At 44.7% G+C, this 17238-nt stretch overlaps 2 protein-coding genes across 3 annotated transcripts in view; one reads left to right on the forward strand and one right to left on the reverse strand.

Moving 5' to 3' along the window:
* PPP2R3C (protein phosphatase 2 regulatory subunit B''gamma) overlaps positions 1 to 298 on the reverse strand; it is a 42111-nt gene extending 41813 nt beyond the window's left edge. For both annotated transcript variants that reach the window (XM_077464713.1, XM_077464712.1), the window contains exon 1: positions 38 to 298. The gene's annotated coding sequence lies outside the window, so the exon portion shown is untranslated. The remainder of the gene's footprint in view (positions 1 to 37) is intronic.
* A 142-nt stretch (positions 299 to 440) lies between these two features.
* The window catches only part of PRORP (protein only RNase P catalytic subunit), a 137164-nt gene continuing 120366 nt past the window's right edge, over positions 441 to 17238 (forward strand). Inside the window, exons 1-3 of the mRNA XM_077464711.1 lie at positions 441 to 1633; positions 8416 to 8463; positions 16656 to 16788. Coding sequence (XP_077320837.1) covers positions 675 to 1633; positions 8416 to 8463; positions 16656 to 16788 — 1140 coding nt within the window. The 5' untranslated portion in view covers positions 441 to 674. The remainder of the gene's footprint in view (positions 1634 to 8415; positions 8464 to 16655; positions 16789 to 17238) is intronic.

Consider the following 17238-nt stretch of genomic DNA (forward strand, 5'->3'; position numbering starts at 1 on the left):
GTCAACCATGAATGCAGATACAATTATAAATACTCACTCTTTTTTCTTCCTAATAATGAGGCCTTTAAACACACACCAGTGTTATCTCCAGCATTTGGATCCCCCTTGTTCTCTGGTACACATTATACTTCTCCCTCTGTCAGCACTCCATTGGCAGACCACAGCACACGTTCCGTCACCTTTCAATGTCCCCCCGCTGCCTCATACTCCGTATAAACCCGGTTACTATGAAACACCACAACCAGTCCTTTCCAACAGGTCAATACAAAAACGTCACTTCCTGTCTAAACAGTAGTTTAACTTACACGTACAAGAAATCACCGCTGTACGACTGTCTTTTCCGTGCGCTTTATGATTCGGCCTCGGAGCCATATTTCAGTAGACCAAGTGTATAGAAAGCTAGGTTCATACTACAGGAAAATGGCGCCGCTTCCGGAGACAAGAATATGTTTCTAGTCCTCTGTTCACCTTTGAGGCGGTAGTGAATGGTGTCTGACAGCTCCATGTGAATTGAAGAAGACGAACTAGAGCATAGTTAGTTCTTAGTATTGGGTATGAGTTATTGAAATGAGAAGAGTGCATGGGGTTGCTTCTTTTGTTTAACACGTGTCCTAGCAACTAGAAGAACCATTGTGGCTGCTAGTAGTCAGTAGGGGGTCGGACGGTGCTGCACCATGTTGTCATTACATGTGTTTTGCAGGGCTGTGTGCAGACAGATTGGTATAAGCAGAGGCTCCTTGTGCCAGGCTGCTGCTGCTGTTTTTACTCCTGACCTGACCAGATTGCACAGCCCATCACATAATATAAGTACATCATGCATTGTGAATGCTCATATAGATCAGGGTGTCTTCTATGCAAAAGGCTTAAAACCTACTAGAAGCAATGAGCCTGGGAGGGGGACATCAATATTTTCTGCTGGTTCATCCAAAAGAAGGGATGCCATGACTAAAAATAAAGAACCACCTTTGACAAAGCAGGATAATAGAAAGCACCTTTCTTTACCCACTGAGCCCATAGGATCTAATGGCTGGAGGAAGCTGAAAGAAGAATCCACCTTCAAAGGCATATATGAAGATCGGGTATCTGAGCAGATGATTAAAATGGGCACTGATCTCAACATCGCCAAATCTTTTTTGTCTTTTGTGGCAGAAGAAAATGGTGACATCAGCTATCCGTTACTTGTGAAGTATATGCTGTTGTGTGTGCAACAGAATCAGATAGACGAGCTTTGTGATGTGTATGATATCATGAAAATGAAATTTCGGTCTTTTGATTCTGGAGCCAGTAGTGTGATTATTAGGGGTTTGGCCAAAACAGATCGCTGGAGGGAGTCACTAGAGATTCTAGAGACTATGAAGAAGGCAGGGCCCGTTTCTGCCCGGAACTATGCAGATTGTATTACGGCTGCCATTGAAAACCATGAAGGTGCACTTGCTTGGGCGCTGTACGATGAAATGATAGAGAAAAATTTGCTGGTTCCCCAGACTACAATTCAGAGTCTTTTTGATGCCCCTCAAGATTTGCAGGATGATGATTACAGAAAACGGCTGATCTCCATTTTGAGTTATTTTAGGCAAAACCAAATCTATCCTGGAGAAGTATTGATGAAAAGTATAAAATCCTGGTTTGAAAGGTAAGGCCACTTGCTAAAGCGAGCTTCAAACTTAATGCACTTCTCCATCAAAAAACACATTTTTGGTTAGACTAGGGAAGGGTTGTAAACACTATCACATTTTTATTGCTGCTTGTATCTTTGTGGGGGAGATTTCACCTTATTTCCTGATCTGTTGACCTCAGACTAGAAGTAAGAAGATATTCATAATGGACACACAGATGACAATAGAACCCTGAAAGAGGTTCTTGCCCACTCTACTAAGAATATCTTAAAGTAGTATTCCAGTCTAGACTTAACTAGTCGTAGGCGCCTTTCACATGGGATGGATACCATTGAGATCAACAAGGGATCTGTCTGCTGATATCCTGCTGATCACAGGAGAGCGGGCAGATGACACATCCATGTCCACTCACTTTATGCAAAGTGGACACGCACAGAGTCCGGTCTACTCTTTGGGCAGCTGGGAGTAAACTGACACCGCTGTCCATTTACACCTGACTGCCCTCTGATCTGCCTAGATGGAGGAGAACAAATTGCCTCCTGTTTCTTTTCAGCAGACCGGAGGTAGGCAGGTGTAAATGGACCAGGGTTTCTCAACTCCAGTCCTCAAGGCACCCCAACAGGTCATGTTTTCAGGCTTTCCATTATTTTCACAGGTGATTTGATCAGTTTCACTGCCTTAGTAACTACCACAGCTGTTTCATCTGAGGGAAATCCTGAAAACATGACCTGTTGGGGCGCCTTGAGGACTGGAGTTGAGAAACACTGAAATGGACACAGGTCTGTTTACATCAGCCAGTCCATAGAAGTGAATGGACCGTCCAATCAGGTTTGCCTGAAAAACTGACAGGTGAACATGATTGAACCCTTCATGTAAAAGGGGCCTTAACTGTCTCTTTATTACACCTTTGCTGACTAACCTTTGTTACAAAAAGATTTTATATACTTACCTATTTTTATCCCTCTTTGATCTGGTCGTGTGATCAGCTGTGTCATCTAGGGGTGGCTGCAGGGGAGAGGAGAGAGGGCCGAACAACGGCTGAAAATTCTGGGAACCATGATATCACCCATAGGCTCCCATGGCTTAGTTTTTGGTGGCAATCCATCCCAGCCGCCACTGGCTGATCCAGGAGCTAGATCACTTGACCAGTCCAAAAATAGGCAAGTATATGCATCTTTTTTTACACAGGTTAGTCAGCAAAGGTGTTAGGTGAGGGAAGGGAACATTTTTAAGGCTAGTTATGTTTAGGGTATAATTCTAATTTATTCGTACAATATAGGACCGAGGACTTGCATTCCACATCCATGGGTTATATTATGGCTCCTTTCAGGTGATTAGACACTGGCAAAAATGAGCTAGGGCCTCTCCTAGTGCACATTCCTTTAACCCTGTCCACTCCATGAGATGTCCATTTTTTGCTAGTGTCCATATGTGATGGTCCTGTTCCCCTCTAATGAAGTATTTTTCTTTTAAACCATTAAATTTTATTCCCTTTATCATGATCGGACTGCTTATTGCCCTGGGCTAACTAGCAGTTTCCAGATTGGTGACTCTTGGTGTGTACATTGGGGACTGTACCCCAGACATATGTGGGGCCTGCCTTTAATGCTGGATGTGGGCAATGGATCCTGCATTAAGTACCAAACACCTTAGCATAATGTGCAACGTGTTATTAGATGTAGGGTGCTATACAGCTCATGGGCTTTGGCCCATTTTTACAGTCCCCAGACCTTGAAAACCCCTTTGTGGTATGCCCAATCTGATGAACAAAACCTGGACCTCTAGTAGATGGCCCAGGGTTGTGTATAAGGTATGACAGAGTCTCGTATGTTGGCACTGGTTCTTGGCTTTTAAAAACAGAATTTGCAGTGTGTAACACACTATGCAATTTTACAGGCAGAGAATTTTGGAGATATGCTATATTACCAAAAGTATTGGGCTACCTGCCTTTACCCGCACATGAACTTTAATGGCATCCCAGTCTTAGTCCGTAGGGTTCCATTTTGAGTTGGCCCACCCTTTGCAGCTATAACAGCTTCAATTCTTTTGGAAAGGCTGTCCACAAGGTTTAGGAGTGTGTCTATGGGAGTGTTTGACCATTCTTCCAGAAGTGCATTTGTGAGGTCAGGCACTAATGTGGATATGAAGGCCTGGCTTGCAGTCTCCACCCATTCCATTCATCCCAAAGGTGTTCTATCTGGTTGAGGGCAGGACTCTGTGCAGGCTAGTCAAGTTCCTCCACCCCAAACTCACTCTTTATGCACCTTGCTTGGTGCACAGTCTTGTTGGAACAGGAAGGGGCCATCCCCAAACTGTTCCCACAAAGTTGGGAGCATGAAATTGTCCAAAATGTCTTGGTATGCTGATGCCTTAAGAGTTCCCTTCACTGGAACTAAAAACAACCCCACACCATAATCCCCCCCATCCACCAGATGATTTGGGCCAGCACACAAAGCAAGGTCCATAAGGCTCGGTTCACACAGGGGCGACTTGTCCAGGCGACTTCACCGCCTGACAAGTCGTGCTCCGTTCTGTACTATGGAACCGTTCTAATAGGAGCGACTCAAGTCACTCCGACTTAGAAAAAAGGTTCCTGTACTATTTTTGGGGCGACTTCAGGCGACTTGCATTGACTTCTATACAGAAGTCGTTTTGCAAGTCGCTGCTGATCGTGTGCAGGTCGCGTCTGTGAGTCGCGCTGCAAGTTGTGCCGCCCCTGTGTGAACCGAGCCTAAAGATATGGATGAGTGAGTTTTGGGTGGAGGAACAGGACTGCCCTGTACAGAGTCCTGAGTCCTGACCTCAACCCGATAGAACACCTTTGGGATGAATTACAGTGGAGACTGCATGACCTCATAAATGCACTTCTGGAAGAATGGTCAAACATTCCCATAGATAATATCCTAAACTTTGTGGACAGCCTTCCCAGAAGAGTTGAAGCTGTTAAAGCTGCAAAGGTTGCTTGCCCATGCTAAATGCCCCCAATAGCAAGTCTCTTGGGGCACTCGAGTAGACTCCCAAGCTGCGCTCTGTGTGATCATTTACACACACAGCGCAGCTCACCTGCATTAATGTTAAAAAAACAACAAAAAACAAAACAATTGAGCCTTTAGAACCACTTTAAAGATTATCTAAAGCGGAAACGTTTTTCTTCTTGGATATAGTAGAGAAGGGTTAGCAACTTTTGTCTGGTTTTTATAGCATTCTGAGTTCCCAAGTAGGAAGGTTAAACAGTAAATATAGATGTATTTCAACCATATATTTAGCTGCTTGCCTGATGTTTTTTATTTTGTTTGTTGAGCTCATTGTCTATGTATGCACTATATATTTATATATATTTATGTGTGGGTTTGGACCATCACACAAAATTGTTATTGTCATGGCTTACTCACACTTTGTGGTTATTGTAAATGCAAAAACAGTGCAGCGCTAGAAATCAAACGTTGAGTGTTGACATATCAACATATACATTGCAATAAATCTTGGAATCTATGTAAAGTCTTTTTATCCTAAATAAACCTATAACCATACATTTTTTCACTATGTGGAGGCTTTCTGTGTTTTTTTTTATGGCTGCTGTTAACCATAAACCTTCCAACGGAAGGAGGTTTTTACCATATTGGACATTGCCATCCTGATCCATATTCCCACATGCCAGGTCGAGGTTGTCTGTGGCTCATCTGAGGAGAATGAATTACACCACTCACTATCCAGAGCTTTGATATCACATGCCTGATTGATGCTACCTTCTGGTAAGCGTATTTAACCACTTAAAGACCAGCTGCCACAGTTGTACTGCGGCAGGTTGGCTCTCCTGAGCGAATCGCCGTTTTTGTATGTTGGCCGCTTTAAGACCGCTAGGGGGCCCACAGCACAACGCCAGAGCTGATGCTCGTGGCCGGTGGCCGCTATGTTCGCTGGCCACCCACGATCACTCCAGAGATTGACAGAATGGGGATCTGTCTATGTAAACAGACAGATACCCATTCTGTCAGGAGAGGATAGACAGATCTGCTGTTCCTAGTGATTAGGAACAGCTATATGTTTCCTCCTCCAGTCACTACACTGCCCCCACAGTTAGAAACTCCTCCATAGAGAACACTTAACCCCTTGATCGCCCCCTAGTGTTAACCCCTTCCCTGCCAGTGACATTTATACAGTAATCAGTGGCTATTTTTAGTACCGATCGCTGTATAAATGTCACTGATCCCAAAAAAAGTGTCAAAAGTGTCCGATCTGTCTGCCGCAATGTCGCAGTCTCACTAAAAATCGCTGATCACCGCCATTACAAATAAATAACTTTTGCGCAAAGAAATCAATATGCGCTTATTGCTTTTTTTATTTTTTCCCCAAAAATATGTAGAATACATATCTGTCTAAACTAATGAAGACATTTTGTATTAAATTTTTTATTTTTTTTTGGGGGGGGGGGGGGATATTTATTATAGAAAAAAAGTAAGAATTTTTTTTTTTTTTTCAAAATTCTCGGTCTTTCTGGTTTATAGTACAAAAAAACAAAAACGTAGAGGTGATCAATTACCACCAAAAGAAGGCTCTATTTGTAGGAAAAAAAGGACATACATTTTGTTTGTGTCGCAACATCGTACAATGTCCTCAGTTTAGAAATGCAACTAACGATTAATTTGTCTGCCGACTAATCACTCGATTATTTTTTCGATTAATCAATGACTACCCGATTTATTATTATTATTTATTTATTTTTTTATGAATCTAGTGTTTTTTTTTTTTGATTAGTTAATCCTTTGGATAACCTTACAAAATATAAGTACATAAAAAAAAAAGTAAGATAAAAGAAAATAACTAGTACATACATATATATTATATATAAGTATTATATTCTTGCCTTTTTTTTATGTACTTATTTTTTGTAAAGTTAAGATAAAAGAATATATATGTATGGCTGGGCAGGGTACTGCTGGGTACTTCAGTGTATGAAGGGATGGCTGCTTCCATCTGATCTCTCCCCTCCACTGTACAGATTAGTACAGAGAGGGGAGAGAGGAACCGGTGAAATGTCGTTTACAAGTGATCGCTCCGTCAGAGCAATCACAGTGTAAACAGCCTGGGTGTAGAAAGATGGCTGCCGCTTCGGAGCTAGGCTGAAGCCGCGGCCTTTCCTAAGGCCGAGACCTCGGAGCGCTCCGCGGATCGCGTGCACCCCTAGGGACTGCGGCGAAGGGGGAGAAGAGAGGACGACGGCAGCACGGAGGAGAGCGGTAGATACTGAGGGATACTAAGCATTGTGACGCATCGACGCCCTGCGTGCACATCAACGTATTTTTGTAGTCAACGTAATCGATTTATGTCGACTCGTCGTGGCAGCTCTACATCAGTTAAAGCGACGCAGTGCCGTATCGCAAGAAATGGCCTGGTCATTAAGGGGGCTAATCCTTCCGGTCCTTAAGTGGTTAATATTCTGCCCTTGGTGGTGGATGCCCACATGGCGGTGACTCCTTTAATCCTACACTCCTGGATTCCTTCCCATCAATATCAATATATACAAATGAATTCATGATTTAATCACCAATGGGACAATACTACCAATGTTGATTTACAATTAGCACATTGCGCTTTATTTAGAGACACTAGCAATCAGATGACGGTGTTAGAGTTTTTTGTATATGCTAATCACAACTTATTTTGTATGTCACGGTATGTCAATACTCAACATTTGATTCCTAGTGCTGCAATATTTTCACTTTATTCATTCACACAATTTTTGTTAAGATTGTAGTGCTGGCTGCTAGGAACATGGTACAGGAGATGGTCAGAGACTGGGCACATGGTACAGGAGATGGTCAGAGACTGGGCACATGGTACAGGATATGGTCAGAGACTGGGCACATGGTACAGGAGATGGTCAGAGACTGGGCACATGGTACAGGAGATGGTCAGAGACTGGGCACATGGTACAGGAGATGGTCAGAGACTGGGCACATGGTACAGGAGATGGTCAGAGACTGGGGACGTGGTACAGGAGATGGTCAGAGACTGGGGACGTGGTACAGGAGATGGTCAGAGACTGGGGACGTGGTACAGGAGATGGTCAGAGACTGGGGACGTGGTACAGGAGATACAATGATACATGACACATGATACAATGCAGCCTCACCAGTGCCCGTCAGATGCAGCCAGAGTGTCCCCCTATTGCAGCCAGAGTGTCCCCCTATTGCAGCCAGAGTGTCCCCCTATTGCAGCCAGAGTGTCCCCCTATTGCAGCCAGAGTGTCCCCCTATTGCAGCCAGTGTCCTCCCATTGCAGCTAACCTGAGAGGAGAAGAGAGGAGAACGCCTCCACCACCTGTTTGATCACAGCGCCGGGAACATCACAGCTTTCAGTTCAATAGCTGTGTGTTCCCGGCCACGCGCCGTCACGTACAGCCCCTCCCCCTTGTCCGGGCACTTTGATAGACAGATCATCCGTCCAATCCTGCGTGTGATCTGCCTATCAAAGTGCCCAGACAAGGGGGAGGGGCTGTACGTGACGGCGCGCGACCAGGAACACAACAGGTGGTGGAGGCGGCTCTCCTGCACTATAGCATGATATAGCTTTTCATGATGGGCGGCACCAGGGGCAGGGGTGGAGCCCTGCCCCCTACCCAGACCACACCCCATTTTTGGCTCCATTATCGGCCATTTTTCTCTTTCGGCAAATTGACGAAAAGGGCATTTTTGGCCGATATGTTTCGGCGGCCGAAATTTCGGTGCATCCCTATTAATTTCAAGTTATTGTAAATGCAAATAGTTGTATTTTGAAAAGTCTTTTTTATGTATTTTAGTATTCCCAGTGAATCCTGGAGGGGGAAACTCACCGAAGTCACTAATAGGTAAGTGTGCTTATATCGAAGAGGGTTCTGGACTGCAGATTCTCGATAGGGAAGTAATGGCATTAAGGAATATTGTAGTTTTTGCTGCAGTATCAATTTTCACCTAAAGGGAATTCTGTATTTGCAGCATTCTTCACTTTGAAAGCCTGGGAGAGGCAGAAAGCCGAGGCTTCCTGTGCTACTACATAATAGCATCCTGCACAAACCAGGGCTTTCCTGTTTTTAAAATTTTTCCTAATACGGAACTTTACATTAAAATGTTCTGTAATAAAGGATTCTTACCTGCCTGTTTGCAATCTTTTTGAAACTGTACATTGGCGGTGCATGCCCATCTTGTTGTACATAGTTACATAGATAGTCAGGTTGAAAAAAGACACAAGTCCATCCAGTTCAACCATAAATAATAAAAAAAAAAATTTAAATAAACAAATAAAATCATACAATCCCATATACCCAATTCTATACCCACAGTTGATCCAGAGGAAGGCGAAAAACCCCAGCAAAGCATGATCCAATTTGCTACAGTAGGGAAAAAATTCCTTCCTGATCGCCCGAGAGGCAATCAGGTTTTCCCCGGATCAATATATATATCTTTAGGGGATTGTGCCTCCCACTCACTATTTATACTACCCCCTTCTCCATAGAGTATGCTTAATAATACTTATATTCACTAAATAATCACTGTGCCCCCATATTATCCAAAATATATACACAAGACATTAATTTATAATTGCAAAAAATATAGCGTCCTTATTGTGCGATATTTTAATTAGATTGCTCCAACTGTGCCGTCTTAATCACCGATCATCTTCTAATCAAAAGTCCACTTATGTCAACTAAAATAACCAAAACTGTGCCACCGTCACCAAGCAGAATGGCCACTCACCAGATGTCCCCAATCAGTAAGCCTTCAGTTCATTCAACGGATAACCAATCCACACCGCATTCTTCCCGTTAGCAATTCCTCAACGTCCATATATTCATACAAAATTAAATGGAACCATTATAGTGTAAAACCGTTTTAACTTTAATGGAAAAATCAATAAAAAACGTATTGCCCTCACATTTCAATGTGTCTATTGGCCGACACCAAGCCTTTCCAGCAATGAGAAAACCGTTCTAAAATCGGGCAAGCCACTGATGTTCCGCAGGTGGTGTTAGTCTCCCTCCACTGGGCCGACCTGTTCCTGGCTTGTATTCAAGGACCGTATGTCTCCCACAACTCCTACGCGTTTCGCATTTGAGCGTCCTCAGGAGCTTTGATGCAGTGTATGGTCTGAGCACCGCTCGGTGCTTCAGCAAAACGCCCCCAGCCCGACAGGACGCCCACGGACGGTCAGAAGCGTCCCTGGAACCGCAAGCCTAACAAGCCTGCAAACAAAAGTGCTACCGCATGAAGGTTTGCCCCCACCCACTTATCGGGTGGGGGGTCGTCTTCGGGAGTTTGCAGCCTTGTGGACTTTCTGGTTATCCGACCAATGGGTCTGGGATCTGATTTCCACAGGCTACAAGATAGAGTTTCTCTCTTGGCCGCCAAACAGATTCTTCCCCTCCAGCATACCCGCATCCCGGTTCGTCGGGAGGCCCTGTTGGAGGCAGTAAGGGACTTGCTGAATCGGGGGTGATTGTACCGGTTCCGGAATCGGAACGCTTCCAGGGGTTCTGATCAAATCTGTTTGTGGTTCCCAAGAAGGAAGGGGTACATCCAATCTTGGACTTAAAAGCCCTCAACCACTTTGTTAAGGTGCAGAGGTTCAGAATGGAATCAGTTCGCTCAGTTGTCTCTGCACTCCATCAAGGGGACTTCCTGGTGTCCTTGGACATCCAGGATGCCTACCTGCACATACCCATTTGCCTTCGGCATCAAAATTTTCTGCGTTTGGCAGTAGGGAAAGCCCACTACCAGTTTGTGGCTCTTCCTTTTGGCCTGGCATCAGCCCCCCGAGTCTTTACCAAAGCACTGGCTCTAGTATTGGCGTTGCTGAGGCAGCGCGGGATCACGATCGTGGGTTACCTAGACGATCTCCTCCTGAGAGCATCTTCCGCCTCAGAATTAGAGGAGGATGTGGCGATCACCATGCAGACCCTACAAGAGTTTGGGTGGCTGTTGAACCTAAAGAAGTTGGTGGTTGTACCAACTCAGCGTCTGGAGTACCTGGGGTTGCTGTTGGACTCCAGGGAAGCAAGGGTTTTTCTCCTCTTGGACAAATTGCTGACTCTCACGTCTGCGGTCAATCTACTGATGAACCGCAAGTGGTCGTCGCTCGGCTTTTGCATGCGAGTGCTGGGACTCATGATGGCTCCCTTCGAGGCAGTACTTTATGCCCAGTTCCACACCAGAGTCCTGCAAAAGGATATATTGACCAAATGGGACAAATCTCCGTTGTCCCTGGAACGGCAGATCCAGGTGAGCCAACCAGTCAGGGATTCCCTGATCTGGTGGTTGAAGTCCCCGGTGATTCAGTCCGGAAAATCGTTTCTTCCTCTGAACTGGACGGTGATCACGACGGACGCCAGTCTGTCCAGCTGGGGTGGAGTGATGGGGATTCAGTCAGCTCTCTGGGCCTCTGGTCGACGGAAGAATCCAAGTTGCCAATCAATCTGCTTGAATTGAAAGCGATCAGGCCTTGCCTCCACACGTGGTCGACGTGTCTTCAAGGATGACTGACCAGGATACAGTCAGACAATGCCACGGCTGTGGCGTACATAAATCAGCAAGGGGGAACAAGAAGTTCAGCCCCTGCTCGGGAGCTCGCTCACATACTTCGGTGGGCAGAGCGCCACGTTACGGCCCTGTCAGCCATTTACATCCCGGGGGTGGAAAATTGGCAGGCGGACTATCTGAGCCGCCAGATGCTGGACCCAGGAGAGTGGGCGTTGCATCCGGAGATGTTCCAGCTGCTGTGCCTGAAATGGGGCACGCCAGATGTGGATCACTTGGCCTCCCGTCTCAATCGGAAGGTGCCAAGATTTGTGTTCAGGACGAGAGATCCATGGGCAGACGCATCAGACGCGCTGGTGGCTCTGTGGGATCAGATTGGCCTCAGTGGCCCTGGTACGCAGACCTGGTGCGTCTGGTGGCAGACACTTCCTGGCGACTGCCACTGAGAGAGGACCTCCTATCTCAAGGTCCAATCTTTCACCCTGCTTTACCATCGCTGGCTTTAACAGCATGGCTATTGAGAGCCAGGTGCTGAGGAACCGGGGTCTGTCAGACTCTGTGATTCCAACTATGCTGAGGGCGCGGAAATCTTCTTCACAGAAGATATACCATCGTACCTGGAAGGCCTACATCTCCATGTGTGAGGAGAAAGGGTGGCATCCACTCTCCTTTTCTATATCAAGGATCCTGCTGTTTCTTCAGCAAGGAGTAGACCAGAAATTGGCATTGAGCACCATTAAGTGGCAAATTTCAGCCCTGGCTGTCTTTTTTTTTTTTTTTTTTCAGTGACCCCTGGCGTTTTACTCATTAGTGAGTACCTTTGTTCAGAGGGTACGACATGTAGTCCCTCCGGTGCGTCCACCGTTACCCCCATGGGATTTGAACCTGGTGTTGTCGGCGCTCCAGAAGCCGCCGTTTGAGAATATCAGGGAGATTTCCCTGTTCACCCTTTCACAGAAGGTGGTCTTTCTAGTGGCCATCACATCGGCCAGGAGGGTTTCGGAATTGGCAGCCTTGTCCTGCAAGTCGCCTTATCTGGTCATCCACAGGGATAAGGTGGTGTTGCGTCTGCAACCCGTCCTTTCTACCGAAGGTGGTTTCGGCTTTTCATATCAATGAGGACATTGTATTACCATCGTTGTGTCCTAAATCGAAGCACCCCAAGGAGGTGGCCCTTCACGCTCTCGATGTGGTTAGGGCTCTGAGGGTGTACTTGTCTGCCACGGTTCCCTTTCGGAAGTCAGACTCACTGTTTTGTTTCGGTTGCTGGTTAAAAGAAAGGCATGGCGGCCTCGTCGGCCACCATTTCCAGGTGGTCAGACAGATTGTAGTCCAAGCCTACGCCTTGAAGGGGCAGGTGCCCCCCTTTCCAGTCAAGGCCCACTCTACAAGAACAATCAGAACGTATTGGGCCTTCCGACACCAAGCGTCTATCGCTCAGGTGTGTAAGGCGGTGACCTGGTCGTCTGTCCATACGTTTACCAAGTTCTACAAGGTAGAGGTCAGTGCATCGGCTGATGCTTGTTTTGGCCGCAAAGTTTTGCAGGCCGCCGTGTAGTTGCAATTGAGCTTTTTTCCCTGGTTTTTCGATATAAAACGCAGTACTGTTTGGTTAATGCATTGTTGCATTACTTCCGCAAGGTTGCGGTCTTGGGGATCACTCCTGTTGAGGATACCTGGTTATATGGTGGAATTTTTCCACACACTGCTGTTTTTTTGTGGGTTTAGTTTCACTAGTTCCCACTTGCCATGGTGGATGAAGTTTTTATGCTGTTTTTCCCACCCCTTGTTTGACACTGCTTGGGGACGTCGCATTTAGTTAGAGAGGAGCTGTGTTGGTCGGTGAACATAAGAGAAAATAGGATTTTTGTACTCGCCATAAAATCCTTTTCTCTGTAATTCACCGACCGACACAGCACCCACCCCTCCTTTTTTCTACGTTGTACTGCTTGTTGACGTACTGAAGCTGCTGGGAGCAGTGAGGAGGGTTGATAGCCCAGGGTCCGCCCCCCTGGGGTGGGATTTAAAGTTCTGTGTATTGTGTAACCATTTTGCCTAGTTCTCCTAATGGCAGGCTATACAACCAATTTAGTTACAGAGGAGCTGTGTCGGTCGGTGAATTACAGAGAAAAGGATTTTACAGTGAGTACAAAAATCCTATTTTTTTTTTTTCCCAGCACTAGGCTGAACTTTATACCGGCTTTAAATGTCATGACTATTTTCAGCGATTAAGTGCAATTTGTAGAGTGCCTCTGTTTTTGTACTTGGGACTATGCCTGCCAAAAAAAGACACCACAAAACCAAAAAGTAAAGGTTTCACCCACATCTCAGCCCTGTGTAAGTGACCGAAGATGACCTTTCCTCCTCCCTACAGGTTCTGGAAGAAGGATTAGTGTCTTTAATCACATCCTCCATTTAAATGGATAGGAAGCGTGCTAGATCCCCTTCCCCCGCTTCAGGACATTTGCAAGGGGAACAGTGGGCACAGGATGAGGTGTTACCCTCAGTCGATCAGGAGGAAAAGCAAACCCATGATTTCTTTGCAGAGGAAACAAGGGTATATGAACCTTTTTCAGCCTCTCAATCTGAGATGGTTCGTTCTATTTTCATGCTACCCCTAATGGAGTCTCCTGAAAGCTCGGCTTCCTTAAAACCTTTGCATGCGTTTCCTGCACATACATTACTAGAACAGCTTATTTTTGCTGAATGGGATCACCCAGATAAGCGTTTTCTCCCTCCTAAGAGATTTTCAATTCTCTATCCCCTGGAGGAGAAAAAAAGATGGAAAGTATCAGCAATTGACACTGTGATTTCCAATGTCAATAATAGCCTAACTTGTCCTGCAGACAATGCACAGATGCTTAAGGATCCAACAGATAAAAAGTTGGAATCCCTAATAAAATCTGCCTTTTCCCTGGCAGGTGCCGTTACTCAGCCTGCAGTTCACTAAGTGATCCATTCACATGCGGAACAGATGCGTTGGTGACCCCGTGGGGTCAGTTCTCACTGATCTATGTATTCACCCCTATTCAGTTGCTGCCATGACCTCTTTGCAGGATCAAGCTGGAAAGAAAACCGGTAATTCTGGTGTCACCTGCATGGCCCAGAAGGTCATGGTAGGCAGAAATCGTAAAGATGGCAGTGGAGGGCCCACTGTGGCCAGATCTGCTCTCACTTGGCTATTGAAACGTGGGCTTTCCGGGTCAGTTATCTCTACCCTCATTAATGCAATGAAGCCAGCTTCCAGAACTATATATTTTAGTGTCTGGAGGGCATTTGTTTCCTGGTGTGAATTCAAGAGTTGGCACCCTCGTAGATATATCTTAGGCAGAATTCTTGCATTTCTACAATTAGGGGTAGGAATGAAATTGGACTTGAGTACTATTAAAGGCCAAGTCTCAGCTTTATTGGTTTTATTTCAAAGACCATTTGCTACTCTTTCTTTAGTCCCGGGTTTTATACAAGGGGTGACGTGGCTTAATTTGCCCGTCTAACCTCCCTTGAACCCTTGGGACTTCTGGCTTCTGCCAGAGGGTCCTAAAGAAAGGTCAGGTAGTGTCCAAATCCACTTTCACTAAGTGGATTTGGCAAGTGATAATTCAAATATTCAAATTCAATTTCCCCTTTTCAAGTTAAGGCGCACTTTACCAGGGTGGTTAGTGCTTCTTGGGCAGTGCGTCATCAGGCCTCCATGGCTCAGATCTGTAACTTGGTCTTCAGTGCATACATTCACAAAATTTAATCAGGTGGATGTGAGAATATCGCCTTCGGGCGCAGTGTGCTGCAGGCAGCAGTATAGATCCTCAAGTCTGGGGGTACCCTCCGGGGTTGTGTCTCCCTCCCCTCAAGTAGCATTGCTATGGGACGTCCCATTAAGTAATTACTTAAGGCTCTGTGTCCCATGATCTACAATAAAGAAAATAGGATTTTTTATTGCAGCTGGAAAGCACCTACCCTCACTAGCACTATGTAAGTGCACATTATACAGTCAACAATTTGTATTTTAATCAAATTAATGCTGTACTAGGACTTGCCTAGCGCTTCTCTTCCTTTTTTGGATTGGTTAAACAACATAATATAAATTTTTGTAGGGCTGCAACTAACAATTATTTTCATAATCGATTAGTTGGCCAATTTATTGTTTCGATTAATCGGTTAATAACCTTAAAAAAAAAATAATAGAAAACTTCTCGGTCAAAGGAATTTTCAGTGTATGTGGATTTGTTCAGAAACGAAGTGAAAATTTCAAACAAAATTCTTTCATTCAGCGAATGTACAAAGATTTTTCTTCTGAATATTTTCACCTGAAAATTGAACCGTGAGGCCACCATAAGGCTCGGTACACACCTATGCAGTTTTTGCTTTTGATCTGTTTCTGCAGTGCTTTTTGCTGTGCGTTTTGATTTTTGCGCACTTGATTTTACTGCAATTTGCGCTTTTTTGCATTTTTTTTTTGGGCAGATTAAAAAACACAAATTGCTGCAAAAACGCATTACATTCTTTTCTGTTGAAGTATATTGAACCAAAAAAGCACCGTTTTGCGTTAAAAGTCCCTGACCTTTTCCAAATATGCAGCGGCTGAAAAAAGTATAGATATGAACGTATCCCATAGGAAACCATGTAAATGAGAGAAAAAGCACCAATAAACATATAGATGTGAACCAGGCCTAAGGCCGCGTACACACGTGGGGACTGTTCGCCCAACTTTGTCCGCTGAACAGTGTTTCGGCGGACAGTCCGCCCGTGTGTGGGCTTTCAGCGGACAGTTTCAGCGAACAGTTTGCTGAACAAGGTTTTTCGGAATTTCCGAAAAACTGTCCGCTGAAACTTGGTTTCAGCGAACAGTCCCCTCGTGTGTAGGCTTGTTCGTCAAACTAAGTTCCGCGCATGCTCAGAAAGGATTTACACGCCGAAAGTTGTAATGCAGTGTATAGGACGTTGTATTTTCCGTCCCGTCGTACGTGCCGTTCACGTCATCGCGCACGGTTTCAGCAAACTGTTCGTTCGTCGTGTGTGGGCAAGTCCGTCCATGCTAATTTTGAGCGGACTGTTTGCTGAAACTGTTTGACGGACAAAGTTGAGCGAACAGTCCCCGCGTGTGTACGCGGCCTAAGACGTTTAGTAACATAATGGGGTTAAAAAGACTAAAATTAGCCCTTTATAGTACAAAAAAAGCAGATAACTACTGGAAGGGGTTCATTTTTTTACTGTAGAACAGTGAAAGTAATATTTACAGTAGTGATTTATATTTTTGTACTATAAAGGGCTCATTTTAGTTTTTTTTTTTTTAACCCCATTATTTTACTGGCCGATTAATCAATTATGAAAATAGTAATCGATTCATATTATAATCAATTAGATGTCGATTACACGATTAGTTGTTTCAGCCCTAATAAATTGTATATAGTTGAAGAGGCCTTAGAATATAATATGTATTATAATTGTGATTTTTGGACTGCAGCGGTAGGTTGCCTGTTTTTTGTCCAGAGTTCCTTTATTAACATATACTACTCTTCCGTGCTTCTTGCAGTGGTCACTGTCAGGCATGTAAACAGCAGATTGAGTCCATTAATTTGACACCGGAAGAATACAGTGTTCTGAAGAAAGCGGTCATTACCAGCATCATTCAAGGGGAAGATACTTTTCGCAAGACCACTCCAAATGTGAGTCAAATATACACATTTCCATGGGCTTCTCTGCTGTAATCCATAGACTTATTAGGTCTCACACAGCACTGAGCATTTCTTCTGAGTTTTGCAATAGCTGCTGTAAAAATTAGTAACCTAATTTTAAGACAAATTGGTTTAAAAGGTAGTTTTTGTGTCAGTCCACATTCTATGTCAGGGATATGCAATTAGCGAACCTCCTGCTGTTGCAAAACTACAAGTCCCATCATGCCTCTGCCTCTGGGTGTCATGCTTGTGGCTGTCAGAGTCTTGCTATGCCTCATGGGACTTGTAGTTCTGCAAAAGCTGGAGGTCAGCTAATTGCATATCCCTGTTCTATGTGCACTATATGCTAAATGCATTTTTTTTTTTTTGTTTCAAAAAGTTTATTGAAATATTGCAAATACAAACATAACAACTATTGGGTATAGTAAAATCAGAAAGTAG

Source organism: Lithobates pipiens, unplaced genomic scaffold (genome assembly GCF_037356315.1).
Source record: "Lithobates pipiens isolate NorthernLeopardFrog02 unplaced genomic scaffold, aLitPip1_a1.2 Scaffold_30, whole genome shotgun sequence".
NCBI lineage: Eukaryota > Metazoa > Chordata > Amphibia > Anura > Ranidae > Lithobates > Lithobates pipiens.